General features: G+C 40.8%; 1 protein-coding gene across 3 annotated transcripts in view; it reads left to right on the forward strand.

The window, feature by feature from the left end:
• The window catches only part of LMTK2 (lemur tyrosine kinase 2), a 141,451-nt gene that overhangs the window by 83,789 nt on the left and 34,203 nt on the right, over window positions 1–23,459 (forward strand). For all 3 annotated transcript variants that reach the window (XR_005213506.1, XM_037813840.1, XM_037813841.1), the window contains exon 7: window positions 14,745–14,878. Coding sequence is in view for 2 of the 3 variants with exons in the window: in XM_037813840.1 (XP_037669768.1) it covers window positions 14,745–14,878 (134 nt within the window). In the remaining variant the exon portion in view is untranslated. The remainder of the gene's footprint in view (window positions 1–14,744; window positions 14,879–23,459) is intronic.

Raw genomic sequence — 23,459 nt, forward strand, 5'->3', positions numbered from 1 at the left:
GTTGGCCCAAGTTTAATTTGGGGGACATTATTTAGAACTTCACAAAAAGTTGTCTCTTTTTTTCCTTCCTCTCATTAAGCAAGTATTTATTGAACACGTGGTGTGTGCCCAGCTTTCGGTTCTGGGGGAGCAGTAGAACTGGAGTAGAGTCCGAGCCCTGGGTAGCTTACATTCTAATGGTGGAGACAGGCAAGTAAACAGTATATGTCAGGTAGGAACAGGGGTTGGTTCTTAGTAGTGGAGTATCAGATTTGGTTTATGTTTTAAAAGACTCCCTTTGTCTCCTCATGGAGGAAACAGGAATAGGAAAGTGGCTTGGACTAGGATGACAATAAGATAGTGAAAGGTAGCCTGATTCTGAATTTAGTTTGGAAATAGATGCAGAAGTTGGTGATGGATTGGATGTAGCAGTCTAGGGACAGAACTCAAGAATGATTTCTTCCTTTTTGGTCTAATCCTCTGGGAAAATGGTGATGCCGTTTACTGAGATGGGGCAGATTGTCAGACATACATGGATTTTTTGTGTGTGTGTGTGTGTGTTTTAACTTTTTATTTTTAAATACTTTCAAACTTACAGGATAGTTATAAAAATAATACAAACCCCATACAGAGAACTTCAGCATATCCCTTTCCCCCATATAACCAGATGGACCAATTTTAACAGTATGCTACATTTGCTGTATCATTGTATTTGTCTTTCCATCAGTCTGTCAGTCCATTTATCTATCTGTCTTATCTGTTTTATCAATCCGTTTTCTGAACACCTGAGTATAGGGTTAGGGTTAGGGTTAGGCTCCTTGAACACTTAATACATTTCCTAAAACCACTTACGTAACCACCTTAAGTGCAGTTATCAAGTTCAAGAAATTTTACATTGATAGTAACTTTATAGTCTATTTTCAAGTTTTCATATGTCTCAAAAATGTCCTTTTGGGCCTTTTCTCCTCCATTATTAGATCCTGTCCAGAATCATGTATTGCGGTTAATTGTCGTTGTCTCTTCAGTTGCACATTCTTTCTTTCTTTTTATTTTTTATTGTGGGGACATAAACAACATAAAGTTTCCCATCTCATCCACTCCCAAACATGCCATATTTACACTGTTGCAGTACTGTTACCACCTTTTGTTACTAAAGCTTTCCCATATACCCAAATGGAAACCTTATACCCATTATGCTTTAACCCCCCATACCTCCTGCCCCCACCCCCAGCTCCTGGCAACCTGTTCTCTAATTTCTGTCTCTCTGAGCTCCCATATTTCCTTTGTGGTTACTTTGGTGGTTATATTTAACATCCTAAATCTGTAATAAACTCGTTTGCCTGGATACCATATTAACTTCAGTGGTTTATACAAACCATGGTCCTGTACCTCTCCAACCCTCACCTTTTTGCGATACTTCTCACAAATTATACGTTTATACATTATGAGTTCCAAATACTGATTTCTCATTACATTTTATACATTTCCCTTTTGGATCCTGTAGGAAGTAAAAAATGGAGTTACAAACCAAAAGTAAAATAGAACTGGCATTTACATTCACTCTTGTCATTACCCTCACCATAGATCCTTATGTCTTCATGTGGCTTGATCTATCATCTAGTGTCCTTTCCTTTCAACCTGCAGAAGTCTCTTTAGCATCCCTTATAGGGTCAGTCTAGTGGCAGTGAACTCCCTCAGCTTTTGTTTATCTGGAAATGTCTTAATCGCGCCCTCATTTTGGATAGACAGTTTTGCCAGATATAGAATTCCTGGTTGGCAGTTTTTTGCTCTTAGCACCTTAAAATATGTCTTCCCACTGTCTTTTTGCTTCCATGGTTTCTGATGAGAGAAGATCAGCACTTACTCTTAGTGAGGTGCCCTTGTATGTGACCCATTGCTGCTTTCTTGTGTCTTTCAGAATTTTCTTTTTATCCTCAGCATTCCACAGCTTGGTTGTAACATGGTGTGTGGGTCTATTTGGATTTATCCTGCAGGTCTCTGTATGTCCCAGGTCTGGTCCTCCTCACTGATGGTTTCTAAAGCTTTAATCTTCTCCTCTGCCTGGGCCATTGTTTCCTGTTTCTTTGCATGCTTTGTATTCTTTTGTTGAAACCTTGACATTTTGACATTTTAATGTGTTATTGCTGGAATTTAGACTCTGTAGTGTCTTCCTTGAGCTTGTACCCAGTTAGCATTACGACAGAGCTTTCCTTGAATGCCTTGAAGAGCTCCATGTACGGCCTTCTATCTACACGCAGGGCAAATTCCAAGATGGCGAGTCCCTTTGGCCACGTACAAGCTCCGAGTATATGCACAAGGGTTACTCTGCTCCCTCTGGAACTGGGACCAGGGATCCACACTGGGAATGTGGGCCAGGTCCAGCCAGGGCATCAGAAGATCCTTTGTCTTGATTTGGCGCCCATCCTGTTACTGTAGTCTTTTTTCTGTTTTCTGGAGCTTCCAATTCTTGCTGGTTGTTCAGAACTTCTGTGGGGGACCTGAAGTACTAGTCTTGAGATGCCTTCAGACATACGGGGAGAGATATCAAGTCAGCAGTGGAACAGGCAAGGCTGGAGTCTAGGAAACCGAGGGGTTCAGACCAGAGAAGTGTATTTGAGAGGAGGCTTTTAAAGCCAAGGTGGGAGGGTGGATTAAATGTCTTGGGAAGTGAGTGTCCATAGTGACGAGGACAAGCGCAGATTTAGCACTTCTAGATCTGGAAAAGGAGGCTGAGGAGGAGTGGCCAGTGAGATAGGAAACCCCCAAGAATGTGTTGTCCCTGAAGCCAGGGGAAGAAGGAAAGCGCAGCTGTTGAACTTAAAAAGGCGGCCATCGAGCCCAGGGAGAGGAGTGGTCGCAGGCGGGCGGTGGGTCGTGAGCGTCTGGGCGGTGAGGTGTGGAGTGGAGAGAGGAGCCCCTGACGGGCTGGCGGCAGGAGGGAACGTGGGGTCAAGGAATGGCGCGTTTCCTTGTTTGTTTGGTGTGCCTGAGAGGAATTGGATCTTTAGAACAGAGAGAAGATGGAATCGTGATGGGATTTGAGTTTAGAAAGGCACGAGGTGAATAATCCACAATAACGAGAGAACGGTGTGTAATGATACAGGCGTGCTGGGTGGGGAGCTTCAGTGGTGGGGAGACGTGGAGGACACAATTGGAAGAGAACCGAGAGTTCAGGAGCAGCCTCTGCTGCAGGGGGAGGTGTGATTGCGACAGTGTCCAGTGTTCGGGTTTTCTTTCAACAGCTGGTGGGTCCGTGGCTGCTTCTGAATCTGTGATCCTTTCATCCTTTCATTCTTTAATTATTTAATCCATTCGTTTAAATTTTTGTTTAAAAATCATAAATTTTTCAAAAAATCCTATCAAACGTCTAAAGTACTGTTTAATGTTTCAGTTTCTTGAGTTTTTACAGTATGCTGAAATTGATCCATTACTCTCACTGTCCTGCAAAAATTGGGTAAAGCTCAAGGCAATTTATGTTGGGATGTAGGAGGACGCTTGTAACCCGTTAAAGGTCTTTGAATGAGTCCTTTCCAAGAAGTAATTCCGAGGTGCTTTTCTGTTATCTGAGTTCTTGGGTAGCACTTTGCTGCCATCTAGTGTCCTAAATTTTTGTTTTGGAGGTTTTACTTTGAGGGGTAAGTGGGGGTGGGAATCTGAGAAAGTCTTAAAACTTGGATAAAGGAAACTTTATTGTAATTCAGAATGCATTGCTGTTCTTGGTGGCCTTTTTTCTGATTCAAAAGTAGTAATCCCTGTCTACTGCTGAACATCAAGATATAAATAAAATAAAACAGATATCTAAATACAGATTTTGTCTGGAATAGAATGAGTTAATTTTTAATATTTGCTTAATATAAATATTTTTACTGAAATTAAAGACTTTATGCTGACTTTTTTTTTTTAATTCAGTTTTATAGAAATATATTCACAAACCATACAGTCATCCATGGTATACAATCAACTGTTCACAGTATGATCATATAGTTATGCGTTCATCACCACAATCTATTTCTGAACATTTTCCTTACATCAGAAAGAATCAGAATAAGAATAAAAAATAAAAGTGAAAAGAGAATACCCAAACCATCCCCCCATCCCACCCTATTTGTCATTTAGTTTTTACTCCCATTTTTCTACTGATTTTTTTTCAATTTTTTAACTTTGTTTATCAAAAAATTAAAAACAAACAGGCAAACAATAACCAAAAAAACCCCACAACATTTCAAACAAAGCAATGGATTAAGGAAAACAAATAACCTAAAATAACTACTTTGCTTCCAATATGTTCCTACCATATCCCAAGAAAATTAATAAACCATGTCCAAACAGAGGAGTAAGAAAAACAAATAATCTAAAATAACTACATTGCTTCCAACATGTTCCTACCATACCCCAAGAAAATTAACAACCCCTAAGAAAACAAAGGAATAAGAGAAAAAAAAAACCTAAAATAACTCTATTGCTTCCAACATGATCTTACTATATCCAAGAAAGTTTACAAACCATAATCATTCCTGAGCATTCCCATAACATTGAGATTACCCTCCATAGTTTATCTGTTCTTATTAGATTATCATTCCCCCTCCACTAATTGGTATCTCTAGGTCCCCTACATTCTACAGTATAAAACATTGTACATTTTTCACAGAATTCACATTAGTGGTAACATACAATATGTCTCTTTTTGTGCCTGGCTTATTTTGCTCAGCATTATGTCTTTTTTTTTTTTTTTTAATCTTCATTTTATTGAGATATATTCATATACCACGCAGTCATACAAAACAAATCGTACTTTCGATTGTTCACAGTACCATTACATAGTTGTACATTCATCACCCAAATCAATCCCTGACACCTTCATTAGCACACACACAAGAATAACAAGAATAATAATTAGAGTGAAAAAGAGCAATTGAAGTAAAAAAGAATACTGGGTACCTTTGTCTGTTTGTTTCCTTCCCCTATTTTTCTACTCATCCATCCATAAACTAGACAAAGTGGAGTGTGGTCCTTATGGCTTTCCCAATCCCATTGTCACCCCTCATAAGCTACATTTTTATACAGCTGTCTTCGAGATTCATGGGTTCTGGGTTGTAGTTTGATAGTTTCAGGTATCCACCACCAGCTACCCCAATTCTTTAGAACCTAAAAAGGGTTGTCTAAAGTGTGCATAAGAGTGCCCACCAGAGTGACCTCTCGGCTCCTTTTGGATTCTCTCTGCCACTGAAGCTTATTTCATTTCCTTTCACATCCCCCTTTTGGTCAAGAAGATGTTCTCCGTCCCACGATGCCAGGTCTACATTCCTCCCCGGGAGTCATATTCCACGTTGCCAGGGAGATTCACTCCCCTGGGTGTCTGATCCCACGTAGGGGGGAGGGCAGTGATTTCACCTTTCAAGTTGGCTTAGCTAGAGGGACAGGGCCACATCTGAGCAACAAAGAGGCATTCGGGAGGAGGCTCTTAGGCACAACCATAGGGAGGCCTAGCCTCTCCTTTGCAGCAACCGTCTTCCCAAGGGTAAAACCTGTGGTAGAGGGCCCAACCCATCAAACCACCAGTCCCCTATGTCTGTGGTCATGTTAGCAACCATGGAGGTGGGGTAGGCGAATACCCCTGCATTCTCCACAGGCTCCTCAAGGGGGCACTACATCTTTTTTTTTTTTTCCCTTGTTTTTCTTTTTTCTTTTTTTTTTTTTAACTTTCCCTTCTTTTTTAAATCAACTGTATGAAAAAAAAGTTAAAAAGAAAACAAACATACAATAAAAGAACATTTCAAAGAGACCATAACAAGGGAGTAAGAAAAAGACAACTAACCTGAGATAACTGCTTAACTTCCAACATGTTCCTACTTTACCCCAAGAAAGTTACCTAATATAGCAACATTTCTGTGAACTTGCTCCTACTATATCCATCAGAAATTAACAGACCATAGTCATTCCTGGGCATCCCCAGAACGTTAAATAGCTTATCTGTTCTTCTTGGATTATTGTTCCCCCTTCCTTAATTGCTCTCTATTGCTAGTTCCCCTACATTCTACATTATAAGCCATTTGTTTTACATTTTTCAAAGTTCACATTAGTGGTAGCATATAATATTTCTCTTTTTTTGCCTGGCTTATTTCTCTTAGCATTATGTCCTCAAGGTTCATCCATGTTGTCATATGTTTCACGAGATCGTTCCTTCTTACTGCCGCGTAGTATTCCATCGTGTGTATATACCACATTTTATTTATCCACTCATCTGTTGAAGGACATTTGGGTTGTTTCCATCTTTTGGCAATTGTGAATAATGCTGCTATGAACATTGGCGTGCAGATACCTGTTCGTGTCACTGCTTTCCGACCTTCCGGGTATATACCGAGAAGTGCAATCGCTGGATCGAATGGTAGCTCTATATCTAGTTTTCTAAGGAACTGCCAGACTGACTTCCAGAGTGGCTGAACCATTATACAGTCCCACCAACAGTGAATAAGAGTTCCAATTTCTCCACATCCCCTCCAGCATTTGTAGTTTCCTGTTTGTTTAATGGCAGCCATTCTAACCGGTGTTAGATGGTATCTCATTGTGGTCTTAATTTGCATCTCTCTGATAGCTAGTGAAGCTGAACATTTTTTCATGTGTTTCTTGGCCATTTGTATTTCCTCTTCAGAGAACTGTCTTTTCATATCTTTTGCCCATTTTATAATTGGGCCGACTGTACTATTGTCATTGAGTTGTAGGATTTCTTTATATATGCACGATATCAGTCTTTTGTCAGATACATGGTTTCCAAAAATTTTTTCCCATTGAGTTGGCTGCCTCTTTACCTTTTTGAGAAATTCCTTTGAGGTGCAGAAACTTCTAAGCTTGAGGAGTTCCCATTTATCTGTTTTCTCTTTTGTTGCTTGTGCTTTGGGTGTAAAGTCTAGGAAGTGGCCGCCTAATACAAGGTCTTGAAGATGTTTTCCTACATTATCTTCTAGGAGTTTTATGGTACTTTCTTTTATATTGAGATCTTTGGTCCATTTTGAGTTAATTTTTGTGTAGGGGGTGAGGTAGGGGTCCTCTTTCATTCTTTTGGATATGGATATCCAACTCTCCCAGCCCCATTTGTTGAAAAGACCATTATGACTCAGTTCAGTTACTTTGGGGGCCTTATCAAAGATCAGTCGGCCATAGATCTGAGGGTCTGTCTCCGAATTCTCAATTCGATTCCATTGATCTATATGTCTATCTTTGTGCCAGTACCATGCTGTTTTGGCAACTGTGGCTTTATAATAAGCTTCAAAGTCAGGGAGTGTAAGTCCTCCCACTTCGTTTTTCTTTTTTAGAGTGTCTTTAGCAATTCGAGGCATCTTCCCTTTGCAAATAAATTTGATAACTAGCTTTTCCAAGTCTGCCAAGTAGGTTGTTGGAATTTTGATTGGGATTGCATTGAATCTGTAGATGAGTTTGGGTAGAATTGACATCTTAATGACATTTAGTCTTCCTATCCATGAACATGGAATATTTTTCCATCTTTTAAGGTCTCCTTCTATTTCTTTTAGTAGAGTTATGTAGTTTTCTTTGTATAGGTCTTTTACATCTTTGGTTAAGTTGATTCCTAGGTACTTGATTTTTTTAGTTGCTATTGAAAACGTTATCTTTTTCTTGAGTGTCTCTTCAGTTTGTTCATTTCTAGCATATAGAAACATTACTGACTTATGTGCATTAAACTTGTATCCCGCTACTTTGCTAAATTTGTTTATTAGCTCTAGTAGCTGTATCGTCGATTTCTCAGGGTTTTCTAGATATAAGATCATATCATCTGCAAACAATGACAGTTTTACTTCTTCTTTTCCAATTTGGATGCCTTTTATTTCTTTGTCTTGCCGGATTGCCCTGGCTAGCACTTCCAGCACAATGTTGAATAACAGTGGTGATAGCGGGCATCCTTGTCTTGTTCCTGATCTTAGAGGGAAGGCTTTCAGTCTCTCACCATTGAGTACTATGCTGGCTGTGGGTTTTTCATATATGCTCTTTATCATGTTGAGGAAGTTTCCTTCAATTCCTACCTTTTGAAGTGTTTTTGTCAAAAAGGGATGTTGGATTTTGTCAAATGCTTTTTCAGCATCTATTGAGATGATCAATTGATTTTTCCCTTTTGACTTGTTAATGTGTTGTAATACATTGATTGATTTTCTTATGTTGAACCATCCTTGCATGCCTGGAATAAACCCCACTTGGTCATGGTGTATGATTTTTTTAATGTGTCTTTGGATTCAATTTGCAAGTATTTTGTTGAGGAATTTTGCATCTATATTCATTAGGGAGATTGGCCGGTAGTTTTCCTTTTTTGTAACATCTTTGCCTGGTTTTGGTATTAGATTGATGTTAGCTTCATAAAATGAGTTAGGTAGTGTTCCATTTTCTTCAATGTTTTGAAAGAGTTTGAGTAAGATTGGTGTCAGTTCTTTGTGGAAAGTTTGGTAGAATTCCCCTGTGAAGCCATCTGGCCCTGGGCATTTATTTGTGGGAAGATTTTTGATGACTGATTGGATCTCTTTGCTTGTGATGGGTTGGTTGAGGTCTTCTATTTCTTCTCTGGTCAGTCTAGGTTGTTCATATGTTTCCAGGAAATTGTCCATTTCCTCTACATTATCCAGTTTGTTGCCATACAGTTGTTCATAGTATCCTCTTATAATTTTTTTAATTTCTTCAGGATCTGCAGTTACGTCACCTTTTTCATTCATTATTTTGTTTATATGGGTCTTCTCTCTTTTTGATTTTGTCAGTCTAGCTAGGGGCTTGTCAATCTTGTTGATCTTCTCAAAGAACCAACTTTTGGTGATATTTATCCTCTCTATTGTTGTTTTGGTCTCTATGTCATTTATTTCTGCTTTAATCCTTGTTATTTCTTTTCTTGTACTTGGTTTAGGATTGGTTTGCTGTTGATTTTCTAGCTTCTTCAGTTGATCCATTAGTTCTTTGATTTTGGCTCTTTCTTCCTTTTTAATATATGTGTTTAGTGCTATAAATTTCCCCCTTAGCACTGCTTTTGCTGCATCCCATAGGTTTTGGTATGTTGTGTTCTCATTTTCATTCGTCTCTATATATTTAGCAATTTCTCTTGCTATTTCTTCTTTAACCCACTGATTGTTTAGGAGTGTGTTGTTTAACCTCCAGGTATTTGTGAATTTTCTAAGTCTCTGATGGTTATTGACTTCTAATTGTATTCCATTGTGGTCAGAGAATGTGCTTTGAATAATTTCGATCTTTTTAAATTTACTGAGGCTTGTTTTATGTCCCAGCATATGATCTATTCTGGAGAAAGTTCCATGAGCACTAGAAAAGTATGTGTATCCTGGTGATTTGGGATGTAATGTCCTGTATATGTCTGTTAAATCTAATTCATTTATCAGATTGTTTAGGTTTTCAGTTTCCTTATTGGTCTTCTGTCTGGTTGATCTATCTATAGGAGAGAGTGATGTGTTGAAGTCTCCCACCATTATTGTGGAAACATCAATTGCTTCCTTTAGTTTTGCCAGTGTTTCTCTCATGTAATTTGTGGCACCTTGGTTGGGTGCATAGACATTTACGATTGTTATTTCTTCTTGCTGAATTGCCCCTTTTATTAGTACGTAGTGGCCTTCTTTGTCTCTCAAAACATCCCTGCATTTGAAGTCTATTTTATCTGAGATTAATATTGCTACACCTGCTTTCTTTTGGCTGTAGCTTGCATGAAATATTTTTTTCCATCCTTTCACTTTCAGTTTCTTTGTGTCCCTGTGTGTAAGATGAGTCTCTTGTATGCAACATATTGATGGTTCATTTTTTTTTGATCCATTCTGCGAATCTATATCTTTTAATTGGGGAGTTTAATCCATTTACATTCAACGTTATAACCGTGAAGGCATTTCTTGAATCAGCCATCTTATCCTTTGGTTTATGTTTGTCATATTTTTCCCCTCTGTCTATTAATATCCTTTATTGTACCCATACCGAATCTCTTTAGTACTGAACCTTTCTCCAAGTCTCTCTGTCCTTTCTTTGTTTCTCTGTCTGTAGGGCTCCCTTGAGTATCTCCAGTAGGGCAGGTCTCTTGTTAGCAAATTCTCTCAGCATTTGTTTGTCTGTGAAAAATTTAAGCTCTCCCTCAAATTTGAAGGAGAGCTTTGCTGGATAAAGTATTCTTGGCTGGAAATTTTTCTCACTCAGAATTTTAAATATATCGTGCCACTGCCTTCTCGCCTCCATGGTGGCTGCTGAGTAGTCACTACTTAGTCTTATGCTGTTTCCTTTGTATGTGGTGAATTGCTTTTCTCTTGCTGCTTTCAGAACTTGTTCCTTCTCTTCTGTGTTTGATAGTGTGATCAGTATGTGTCTCAGAGTGGGTTTATTTGGATTTATTCTATTTGGAGTTCGCTGAGCATTTATGATTTGTGTATTTATGTTGTTTAAAAGATTTGGGAAGTTTTCCCCAACAATTTCTTTGAATACTCTTCCTAGACCTTTACCCTTTTCTTCCCCTTCTGGGACACCAATGAGTCTTATATTTGGACGTTTCATATTATCTATCATATCCCTGAGGTCCATTTCGATTTTTTCAATTTTTTTCCCCATTCTTTCTTCTATGCTTTCATTTTCCATTCTGTCATCTTCCAGGTCACTGATTCGTTGTTCAACTTCCTCTAGTCTTGTACTATGAGTGTCCAGAATCTTTTTAATTTGGTCAACAGTTTCTTTAATTTCCATAAGATCATCCATTTTTTTATTTAGTCTTGCAGTGTCTCCTTTATGCTCTTCTAGGGTCTTCTTGATTTCCTTTATCTCCCGTACTATGGTCTCATTGTTCATCTTTAGTTCTTTGAGTAGCTGCTCTAGGTGCTGTGTCTCTTCTGGTCTTTTGATTTGGGTGCTTGGGCTTGGGTTATCCATATCGTCTGTTTTTTTCATATGCTTTATAATTTTCTGTTGTTTTTGGCCTCGTGGCATTTGCTGAACTTGATAGGGTTCTTTTAGGGTTTGTAGACCAATTGAAGTCCTTATCTCTAATTTATCAGATCTACAGCTTCGTGGAGTACACTTTCTCTAACTAACCAGCAGGTGGCGTCCACGAGCCACCTGTTCTCCACAAGCCAGTTCTCCCCTGCTTAGCCTTTTTGGTGAGTGGGGGAGTGAGTCTTGTGGGGTCCAATTGGTGTACCAAGCTTGCGTGTGTAGTTGGTGTTGCCTGCCCTGTATATGGGGTGTGTTTCTGGGCAGTCAGGGAGGGGGGTTCGCTCTAACAATCAAATCTCCCTGGTGATCCTAGAGTTTTAAAGCTGCTGCAATAGTCTAATCCTTCAGTTCAGTCCTGCCACAGTTTGTCTCTGCCACTGACCCACAAGTCCTTGGTATTGGCGTATGGCTCCTGAGACTTGCAAGTGGGCCCCTCTTCCAGGCCGTGCACCCCGGGTCCTTTGTTGAGGGATGACTGTGCTACGTCACAGGTGAGTGCCGTCCCCCCAGGGCAGTTCTGGGCTGCTGGGCTGTGTAGGGAGGCTCCCAGTCTGCTGAAATGATGGCTGAATGGGGCTTTGTTAATTCACACTGCTCTACCTTCCCAACTCTGGGACAATCAGCTGAGGTTGCAGGGAAGGCTAATGTCCACGCCCAGTTTTGTGGTGTGTGCCTGTTATTTGAAGCACTTCCGTCACACTGGGTTGTCTGGGGCAGTTCTGGGCTATGGGGCTGGCGATGGGAAGGAGTGTTTCCTGTCCACCAGGATGATGGCTGTGAGCGGACACCCCCCTTTTTTTGGGAAGTTGTGGTGTTTAGTGAATTTTCTCAGCCACTGGATTATTGCGTTTTGTCTCAGAGCTCTCCTAGTTCTGCTCTTGACTTGACCTGCCCACATAGCAAGTCTTTGAAGCTTTCTGTATTGGGCTTCTTAGAGTAATTGTTTTAGAAAAAGAAAAAAGGATTAAAACAAAAAACAAAAAACAAAAAACAAACAAACAAACAAACAAAAAAAAAACGGGCCCTCCTCAGAGATCTAATGGGTTATTGAAATGCTAAGAGACAAAGCAACCAGGGCCATTAAGGAAAGGTCCACAGGGCAGAGAGATCAGCTTTTCTTCAGGATTTGCATATGCGCCTCAGGACCCTTCCCCTTTCTATGTTCACCAGAACTCCAAAAATCCACCGCTTTTATTTTGTTGTTTTTCGTGTTGTTTTTTTTCTATGCCTGTCTCCTCTCTGCTGGGCTGGCTGCTCTCAGATTCTCTGGTGTCTGGTCTCAGTCTATCTATGGTTGGAGTTTGGATCAGTATAATGAGTTTCTGATAAGAGCTGCCACTGCAGTTCTCCCTTCTCCTTCCCGGAGCTGACAGCCCCTTCTCCCCCGGGACTGAGCCTGGCAGGGAGGGGCGCGGGTCCCCTGGCCGCAAAAACTTACAGATTTCGCTGATCTCAGCAGTTCCACGTTTTCATGAGTGTTGTATGAAGTATGCCCAAAGTCAGATTGCTCTGTGGTGTCCAGTCCACGCAGTTCTTGGCTTTCTACCTACTTTCCTGGAGGAGTAACTAAAACATACAGCTCACCAGTCTGCCATCTTGCCCCGCCTCCTCTCATAATGTATGCTGACTTTTTTTTTGGAACTATTCATGAAGATCGAGTTGCTTCCTTGTCCTAGAAAGTTGTAAAGTCACTAAAGACCATTAATTATTGTAAACTGTGGCACCAGGAGAGCGCTGAAGACTTTTCTAGAACATAGAACCAACCTTGGATCCTACATACTCTGTCAGAAGTCACCCATGAGAAATAGTGGTCATTCTCCTCAGTTATCTTTGATCTTCATTCCTGATTCCCACGTTAGAAATTCCCAAGTTAGATCGTGCTGATCTTGTCTTCCCCAATATGAGCTTTAACTTTCTTAAGTAAAACCCTCTTATCTATTTTATAACTTTATCTTCTAGTGAGATTTGGGGAGTGGGATGTTGGGGAGAGAAGAAAGTTTAAGAGCCCAGAGAGTGGTAAATGAAAATACTTTAGAGAACATTGGAAAATGGCTGCACCCACTCTGCCGTTCCCCTGCCTTCACAGGGAAAGTCACTGAAGAGTGCACTGTTTGCCAGCAGCTACTGTCTGCTTTGAAAACTGGCCAGATGCAGGACAGCACAGCCATACTTTCGTATCTGAGGCTGCATGTTGCAGTCAAGGGGTTAGGCAAATGAATCTGAGTTGATGTTTCATTGGTGATGTAAATGTACTTAAGTGTTTATTTTCATGTTTACTTTTCATATGGGCTACCCTAAGAAAATCCCATTTACCTGTAGGCCTGAAGTTTTTTGCTGGAGTTTTTCTGGGTTGATGTAATTGTCATCTAAATCATTTTTCATTCCCATGACTCCCATGCTGGATACAGCCTAGCTTAGATGGAGGGTGGGGAGCTGAGGAGAAGCATATGCTTTGGTTTTTTGTTTGTTTTGTTAGTGTTTTTTTGGGGTAGAGTAGGACGTATTTTTAAATGGAAAAAATAAAGATAACTCTTTCTCGTCTGAAGTAGCTTGTAATTCCAGTGGGAACAAAAGGAGAAAGTACTGTGTTTGGAAATCATTGAGAAGGGAGGAGGATGCTGTGGGCTCAGTGGCCTCCAGGTACTGAGGGGAAGTCACTGATCCTCCCCTGGCAGAGAGCAGCGACACTGCACTTTCAGTATTCTACAGATTTATGTGGTTGGCCTTATATTTCAAGTTATTTTACCTCCATTCTTATAAAACAAATTGATTTAGTCTCCATACTAATTTAATTCACTTGATAAATAGAATTTTCTTGACAAGTTGGTGAACTGGAGAATAGAAGTGCAACTTTATTAGCTCTGTGGCTGTGGGCACATGTCTCAGCCTCCCAAGTCTCAACTCACATCCATAAAACATCTCAAATTGTGGGAATCGTTTGAGCTAACGTGTGCGAAACCCCTCACACAGTGGCTGGCACAGTGCCCACAGCTCAGATGGCAGTGGCCACTGTCGTCATTCACATAAGGGTCACTGACACCGGACACATGTAACTTAAAGTCATAAAATAAAGATCAGGTGTCATAGGGAAGTCAGCATTGCCACTTATGGGGATTGGATGTCTAAATGTGAATGTGCTCATTTTCCTGCTCAATCTGCTGTCCTGTGAGTAGGTTTTTTAACTTCGTGGATTTTTCTGGAGCAGCTGGAATGTTCTTTGTCTTGTGGTCTCTGGGCAGCCCAGGCCTGGGGAAGCTCACGGAGACCCGAAGCAGTTGTTAGCAGTGCTGAGTGGGCCGTTTCTCCCTGTTCCCCTCCCCTTTCCCACCCATTTTTATTTCGTTCTCTCGCCTCTCGCTGCTGTCAGAGTTCTGGTGGTGGCCCCGTGGTGCCCTTCAGGTGTGGGGGTTGCTGACCAGGTTTCTCCCAGCCTCCTGGAAGGCGGGGCCTTCCCTCTGTCACCTGGAAATTTCTGTACATCACACTTAGTTACACTGTGCACTATTACCAAATTATCTTTTTTTTTTTACTGTTTAGTTTCACATGTGTTTACATAACAAAGATAAACTAATGTTTAATCTAGCTGGAATGGTCCTGAAATGATAGTGTTCTATATTTTTTTAAACATTTGGCTGGCATGACTTCTTGTAACTTGAAACCTGGTCAATCTTAGGTTCTTTGGAAGCTCAAACTTAGGTTGTCTCTAATAAGTCATCTTAACAACTAATGTCGGCTGAGGCTCATGTTAAACTGCTCCGTTCCTTAGTATCGTCCACCTTGACACTAAAATGTCCCAATTTTTTCAGGGCGACCTGAAGGCCTATCTGCGCAACGAGCAGGAGCACATGCGTGGGGAGTCACAGACGATGCTGCTGCAGAGGATGGCGTGTGAGATCGCCGCAGGGCTCGCCGCCATGCACAAGCTGCACTTCCTGCACAGGTGGGGCTGCTCTGGCCGCAGCTCCTTGACGCTGCAGCCAGAAGAAGGCTCAACAGGAAGTGTAGGAAGAGAGACTGGACAGGCACTCTCAGCTTTCACGAGTAGAGCCATCCTTTACTGCCCTGGGTCAGAATAAGGGTAGAGTCAGGCTACGGATAGGCCAATACCAGGGAATAATATGTCTTAATACGGTGTTTTCCAGCCTATGGTTTGGAAATTACTCCCAAAACTTCAAAAATTATAAAAAGAAGTATACATCTCCGAGAATTGGGAGTAAACAGCCCCAGCCTCCTGTTGCATCCCTGTAATGTCAGCTCTAGGCTTCTGGGTATCACGGCGTATCCCGACTCAGACTCCCAGGAGCGGGGAGGAGAATCCATGTGGCCTCTGTTACGTTTCACATGAAGTCCTAGCCTTGGTTTCTGGGCACCTTGAGGACCAGCTGAGTCGGGTCAGCTCTGAAGCAGCGGGTTCCCGGGGCCCGAAGTGAACAGCCTGCTCCCGTGGCAGGGTTGTGTCAGGGCGTCACAGGCATGGACATGGCTGGTTTCTGTCACAGCCTTTCGGGTCTGCTGGGTGGCCACCGTCCCCTGGAGTACGCTGTACTCTGTTCATATCCTGGGTGGTGAATTTCATCATTAAAACTACAAGGGGTTTAGGACGATGGCTCTGTGAAGCCAGAAGATTTCTGCTTACTCTCCTCTAAACTGTTGGGCTCGGATCTGTGTTCAAAGTGACTGTTCCTCAGGTCTCCAGAGAAACCAGGCAGCATCTTTTTAGTTGACGTTAAGTAACTCATTTATCTCGTAATAATCCAAGGACCCAAGGAGGAACACTGTGTATTGACTGGAAGGGGATGTCTTTGAAGTATGATGTGTTTTGTTTTTTTTGTTTTTTTTAAGCTTCATTTTATTGAGATATATTCACATACCACGCAGTCATACAAAACAAATCGTACTTTCAGTTGTTCACAGTACCATTACATAGTTGTACATTCATCACCTAAATCAATCCCTGACACCTTCATTAGCACACACACAAAAATAACAGGAATAATAATTAGAGTGAAAAAGAGCAATTGAAGTAAAAAAGAACACTGGGTACCTTTGTCTGTTTGTTTCCTTCCCCTATTTTTCTACTCATCCATCCATAAACTAGACAAAGTGGAGTGTGGTCCTTATGGCTTTCCCAATCCCATTGTCACCCCTCATAAGCTACATTTTTATACAGCTGTCTTCGAGATTCATGGGTTCTGGGTTGTAGTTTGATAGTTTCAGGTATCCACCACCAGCTACCCCAATTCTTTAGAACCTAAAAAGGGTTGTCTATATTGTGCGTAAGAGTGCCCACCAGAGTGACCTCTCGGCTCCTTTTGGAATCTCTCTGCCACTGAAGCTTATTTCATTTCCTTTCACATCCCCCTTTTGGTCAAGAAGATGTTCTCCGTCCCACGATGCCAGGTCTACATTCCTCCCCGGGAGTCATATTCCACGTTGCCAGAGAGATTCACTCCCCTGGGTGTCTGATCCCACGTAGGGGGGAGGGCAGTGATTTCACCTTTCAAGTTGGCTTAGCCAGAGAGAGAGGGCCACATCTGAGCAACAAAGAGGCATTCGGGAGGAGGCTCTTAGGCACAACCATAGGGAGGCCTAGCCTCTCCTTTGCAGCAACCATCTTCCCAAGGGTAAAACCTATGGTAGAGGGCTCAACCCATCAAACCACCAGTTCCCTATGTCTGTGGTCATGTTAGCAACCATCGAGGTGGGGTAGGCCAATACCTTTTTTAAAAAGGAGGTTGCAGGGTAATATATCTATAGCATGACTTTTTTTTTTTTTTTTTTTAATAAGAAGATGCCTGGTTGTATTTGCAGAGGGGTGTGTGTGTCAATAGGCACAGAGGAGTTACCTCTCAGGCTCTCAGCATCACTTTATGAGACCCTGAAGGGAACTAACAAAACTTCAGCCTATGAAGGATTTATTTGTTTTACAATAGAGAAATTCTATATTTAACCTTTGAATTGTTTTATAAGAGGTTACTATCTAGAATATTTGTTAATGTTCTGTAAAATTAAAATGATTATTACCTAGTAGTTGGTTTAGGAATTTTTTAGTTTTGGAGAATGGAGTATTTAAAAAGAGGATCACACCAGAATCAGCAACATGAAGTTATCAAAGACAGCTAGAAATTGTGTTTAAAGCCTAAGTGTGTTTCTACTACTGTGTTTTGAAAATTGGCAAAGATGTCAGAGTAAATGATTTTTCCTGTGAGTTTCTTCAGATAAAAATTTTACTGAATTGCAGAATTTTGTATTTTAAGTTCCTTTCTTATTGGGAACCTACCATATAACATTTTAAAATCGGAATTTAGGATATTTTTGGCTGACTTAAAGTAGGGCTTTCTGTGTTTGTTGAAAATAGAACAGCAGACTTGTCAAATTAAAAGATGTTTAGCTACCACTGGGAACTGATCAAGTAAAGCACCCCCAATTAAATCTCCTTTTAAATTTATTTGTTAAGGGGAGACCTATCTCTGCATCTCAGGTAGTCCACTTTTCTGGAATAGTCCGTGTAACATTCACGTCGTGTAAATAGCAGAAGCGGCTGCTTTGTTGCCAGGCCCGGCCTCTGAACCCCTGCTGGCCTGGGGCGGGGAATTGTCTGTCCCCTCTGTCAGGTTCCTGGGCAGCTTGTCAGTGAAGTGATGTTGGGTCAGCAGGATAAGCTAAGTGACTAGGGCTCCGGCAGGCTGCTTGTGCTCTGTGCTGGCCAGCAGAGCTGGGAGACCTGTTTCCAGTGGCCTTGAGGCAGCACCTGAGTGAGGTTTGTGTAAGAAAGATCTGCTTCAGGGTTTTGCCCAGTTTTTCCTCTTTCCTTTCTGCTAAGAAAGACTGAGGATTCTATGTTATCCAGCCCTCATGGTGTTGGCTATCTAGTGTTACAGGAACATGATAAATAAACACTTGGGAGAAATGTCGTTTTATGTCACATTTTTCTTAAAATGTATATTGGTCTCCTGTTGGTAAAGCTCAGAATATTTGGTCACTGATAACTTGTGCTGTGTCTCTAGCTTGAAAGCAGTCTTTGAATTAATAGGGGGTTTTCATTAATGCTTGTTTATGCCATCTTCAGATTATACCTTTTAAATTCCTTTAATGTTTCCTATTTTAAAGATTGGTTCTTTAAGGTGTAAAAAATATGATTTTGCTTTAATTCACTTGATTATTTATTTTAAATCAAGGCCATGAATGTTGCCTGGTGTACATAGTAGTATTAAATGAAAACAAGAAACAACTCTTAACATCATTTTAATTTCACAGTTAAAACCTAAAGGTTTTCCTTAAACAGGCCTTGGAATCCCACTTGAGTTCAGAGCCCACAGGCTCTTGGTAAGTGTGTGTGAAGTAAAAGGACGAGCAGTCCTGGGGCAGTTACTTCCTGGGCTGGTCTCAGGTTCTTCACCAGGGAGATGGTGAAAATAGCGCTGAAGGCTTAAGAGTGATGTGCAGATGAAGTGGTATCCCCATCCTTGTGCGGTGTCTTTCCTGGTAACAAGCAGGGAAGGAAGGAAAGGCTGGAGGATAAGTAGTGACTGTGATGAGTGAGGCTGGCCCTGACTTACTTTTTTTTCAAGGTGAACTGTCATTTTTATTTTCTATGTTAAGGAAGACCTCTTTTATGTCACTAACGCTCTTATTAACAAGCATGTTTTTTTTTTTTTTTTAAGTTCAGCTTTATTGAAATATGTTCACATACCATACAGTCATCCATGGTATACAATCAACTGTTCACAGTACGATCATCTAGTTGTGCATTCATCACCACAATCTATTTCTGAACATTTTCTTTACATCAGAAAGAATCAGAATACGAATAAAAAATAAAAGTAAAAAAAGAACACCCAAACCATCCCCCCATGCCACCCTATTTGTCATTTAGTTTTTGTCCCCACTTTTCTACCCATCCATCCACACACTAGACAAAGGGAGTGTAATCCATAAGGCCTTCACAATCACACTGTCACCCCTTGTAATCTACATTATTATACAGTTGTCTTCAGGAGTCCAGACTACTGGGTTGGAGTTTGGTAGTTTCAGGTATTTACTTCTAGCTATTCCAATACATTAAAACCTAAGAGGTGTTATCTATATAGTGCATAAGAATGTCCACCAGAGTGACCTCTAGACTCCTCTTGAGATCTCCCAGCCACTGAAAGTATTTTGTCTCATTTTGCATCCCCCTTTTGGTCAAGAAGATATTCTCAGTTCCCACGATGCTGGGTCCAGATTCATCCCTGGGAGTCATGTCCTGCGTTGCCAGGGAGATTCACACCCCTGGGAGTCGGGTCCCACGTATGGGGGAGGGCAGTGAGTTCACCTGCCGAGATGGCTCAGTTAGAGAGAGAGAGAGGGCCACATCTGAGCAACAAAGAGGTACTCAGGGGGAGACTCTCAGGCACAATTATGTGCAAGTTTAGCCTCTCCTTTGCGGTAATGAGCCCCGCAAGGGCAAGTCCCATGATAGAGGGCTCGGTATATCAAACCGCCAGTCCCAGTGTTTGTGACAACATCAGCATCAGTCCAGGTGAGGAAGTCCAACACTTCTGCACTTTCCCCCGGCTCCTGGCGGGGGTGGGGTGGGGCTATAAATATATTTTTTATTCTCTGCCCAAATTAACTTTGGGATGTGTCGCTATTTCACTCTAACCTATACCAACCCACCGTATCTCACTTCCTTTTCAAAGCTCCATGCAATTGTGGTGTTTGAACAAACTGACTGTAGAGATATTGTTTAGAAAATAAAGATCCTGCACCAAATAGACATCTCTTCCCTTGGTCTCACATGGCAGTCAAAGTTTTAAAACACAGTCAGTTTCGACCTTTACTCTTTGGTCCAGTTTGCCCTAGTCTTAACCAGATCTGCTTCATTCATATCACTAATTGAAGTCTGGGCTCTTTTTCAGCTTTTTTTTTAACAGTTGCTGTATGCACTAATACTGACATTCGTATCTGCCGAGCTCTAGCTCCGAGTTTCAGGTGTCTCAGAGATACGCATTGTTCCAGAGACCAATCAGGTCATACACTAAGGGATCAGAATCTCAAAGTTTAGAGATAGGCATTACAATTCAGGAATAGAGTTGACTGCTGTAAGAGCTTACAGTCTAGGAACCATTACAATAATCAAGTCCACGTTAGGCTGTGTTCTAAGATTCAATTCTGAGTTTACACATTGTAGTTAGTTCATGTTGGCGAGGCATTATAGTGCCTGCCTTTATTTCTGGCGTACTTCACTCAAATACTGTGTACAGGATCCATCACCTCCTTGTGTGTCTCACAGCTTCACTCCTTCTTGTAGTTGCTCAACATTCCATTGTCTGCGCACACCACAGTTCACCATTCTGTTCCTCAGTCTGTGTACCCTTAGGTCACCTCCACCCATTGCAAATCATGATTGCTGCCTCTGTGAACACCAGTTTGCAAATGTCCATTCATGTCTCTGCTCTCAGATCTTCAAATGACATACCCCATAATGAGGTTGCAGGACCTTTTGGTCCCCACATACTTAACTTTTTGTGGAACTACCACACTGACCTTCAGAAAGGTTACACCATTTTACCTGCTCATCAACAGTAGATAGGTACATCCCTCTCATCATGTTTTCTCCAATACTTTTACTCCTATGTATATTTTTTCCTCGAATTTTATAGAATTATATTCACATACCATACATTCATCCACAGTGCATAGTCAGTTGTTCATCTGACTTACTTTTAGAGGTTTCAGTTTTCTTTTTTTGGATTTGTGAAATTAAGTTAAAGATGATATAAAATTCATTGATTCAGTGAATGTTCATTGAAACTTCCTCAATATGCAAAGTTCAGTTCCAGATCCATGGTGAGGAATATAAATATATTTAAATCAAAGCAAAATAAGCAGTTGTTGCTCATGGATGTCCCAGCAGGAGAGCCAGCACATGTGTGCATATCAGCAGCACAGTCGCTGCGTCCCAGGCACAGTCATTTAATCCTCAGGACAACCCTCTGAGCCGTGAGATAGGTGCCATTATTATAGCTGCGTTTTACAGAGGAAAATACTGACGTCCAGAGTGGTGAGTCACTTGTCTGCTAAGCCATTCATTTGACTGAGCGATTTGAACTCAGGCCATCTGACTCTTGAATGCAGCTCTTACCCCCTGTGCTATACTGTCACAGTAAGTGCTGCCATCCAAGGGGCAGATACCACCTATGATGGTTTATTCTGGAAGAGAAGTTACCTTTGTTGGGGGTGTGGGTGGGGGAATCAAGATAGGTTTTCTGAAGGAGATGGTATTTTTGTTATCCTTGGAGAATGGAGGAGATTAGGATCTTGTTAGAGAAGGGAGTGATAAGAAGTTGTGGAATAAAGAGAGGGAAATCTCAGATCACATAATTTCGTGGGAACAGAAGATGCAGGAAGGGAAACAGTGGAAGAGGAGAACAGAGAGATGGCTTGAAGCCAACTATAGAGGGCCCCGAGTGCCGAGACAAGGCCTTCAGACTTGACTTTGTAAGCAGTGGGATGATGTAACCAGAACTGTGCTTTGTTTTTGTTTTTTAGTCACTTTTGCAGTACAGTTTAGGGTGGTTTGAGAGAAGACACTATTGACCAGAAAACCAAATAGGAATGTACGTGCGGTGGCTTCCTAGGAATGCTTTTTATTTCCACTTCCACTTGGAAAATTTGCTGAAGGCAGGAAAGGAGAAAGGTACCAATTCAAAGGGAGTTTAAACCTGAGAGGAAATGGAAAATTTGAATGGATCAGATAGCTGAAAGAGAGGTGCAAGGTGATTAAAGAGGTTTTTCATTAAAAGGGTACCAGGTCCACAGGGCTTTGCGGTGGACTTCCCTTGAACCTTTAAAGAACAGATGACTCCAATGTGTTTAAATTGTTTCAAACCTTAAAGAAGGTGGAAATTTCTGTAGCTCATTTTATGAAACCAGCCTAACTTTAATAGCAATAGATGGTATAAAAAAAAGAAAATTATGGACTATTCTTGCTAATGAATAAAGACACAAATATTGGCAAGGTGCATCCAGCAATGTGTCATAAAAACTAGCAAGGTGTATTCTAGGATTATGTGTCTGGGTTTGTATCAGAGAATATATCTACATAATTCATTACATCAACAAATAAAAGAGATAGAAAACATTAGGTCAATAGATTGTTGAAACATCATTTAGTGTAATTCAGCAGCTATTCCATTTTTAAACTTCTGATAGGAAAAAAAAAAAACTTAAATATGATGAGGACTATTTACCAGATACCATTCTAAATGGTGAAATAATAAAGCCTTTTCAGTTAACATCAGAAACCAGACAGGGATGCCCACTATTTCCATTATTTTTCAACATTTCTTTGGAGGTACTATTGAATACAAACGTAAGCTAGAAAACAGCAGTTTAAAATCAACAGTTAATGTTTGTAGGATGTTGTCAGTGCTTGGTGTATGTTAGCTTACTTTGTCTTCACCCACATGCTAAGAGGTGGATGTGTTATTTCCTTCATGTCACAGATGAGGAAGCAGAGGCACTGGGAAGGGTGCGGACCTGCTCGGGGGTCGCAGCTGGAGTGCACAGAGCTGGGGTTCACCCTGCAGCGAGCCCCGCAGCTGCACTCAGCACATGCTGGGAAGTCTCAGTGCCCTCTCTATTGGCGGCGTGGAACCGTAGAGCTAGAAAAACCAGGAAACTAGTTCTTTCTTAAAAACTAGAATTAAGAAGACAATTAATTGTGGCTTGCTGTAAGATAAATATACAAAAGTCAGTGATTTTTCTCTTTACTAACTATAAGTACCTAGAAATTAAGGTGGGACTAAATTATGTGAGAAAGGATCTATGCGGAAAAAACTATGAAATCCTACTGAAGAACACAGAATAGTATGTGAACAAATGGAGAGATGGACTGTGTTTTATGATAGGAAGACTTGAAATTAATGCATAAAATTAATACAACTCCAGTTAAAATCTCAGCAGTGTTCTTACAGGTTTCTTTTTTTTTGTTGTTGTTTGTTTGTTTGTTTGTTTGGGTAGGGAGAGAAGATTGGATGAAATTATCTTTAGCTTCATATGGAAGAATAAGTGTCTAGAAGAACCATTGAAATAGGGAAAAAATGAATAGTGGGGGCAAAAGGGAGGCTTGCTTTACCAGATACCAGAACATACAATAAGCAACTGTAAAAAAAAAAAAGAAAAAAAAAAAGTGTGGTTTTGGCAGAGATAGAGATTAGTAGACAATACAGAGTACGCATAGAAGTCGAAATTAATATATGACAAAAAGTGGCAATTCAAATTAGTGGGAAAAGAATTGACTTATTTATTAAATACTGGCACAATTGAGATGAAGAAAAAAATTAAATTAGACCTCTGCTTCATCCCATATATAAAAATTAAGACTTAAATGTGTTATTAAAAAAACTCATCCAAGGATGAGTGAGACCTTGTTACTAAGGAAACTCAGGAGTTATAAAAGATGGATATTGCTGACTGTATCAAAAATAAACATTGGAAAGCAAAAGACACCATTAACAACATCAGTAGAGAACCAA

Source organism: Choloepus didactylus, chromosome 21 (assembly GCF_015220235.1).
Source record: "Choloepus didactylus isolate mChoDid1 chromosome 21, mChoDid1.pri, whole genome shotgun sequence".
NCBI classification, from domain to species: Eukaryota; Metazoa; Chordata; class Mammalia; order Pilosa; family Megalonychidae; genus Choloepus; species Choloepus didactylus.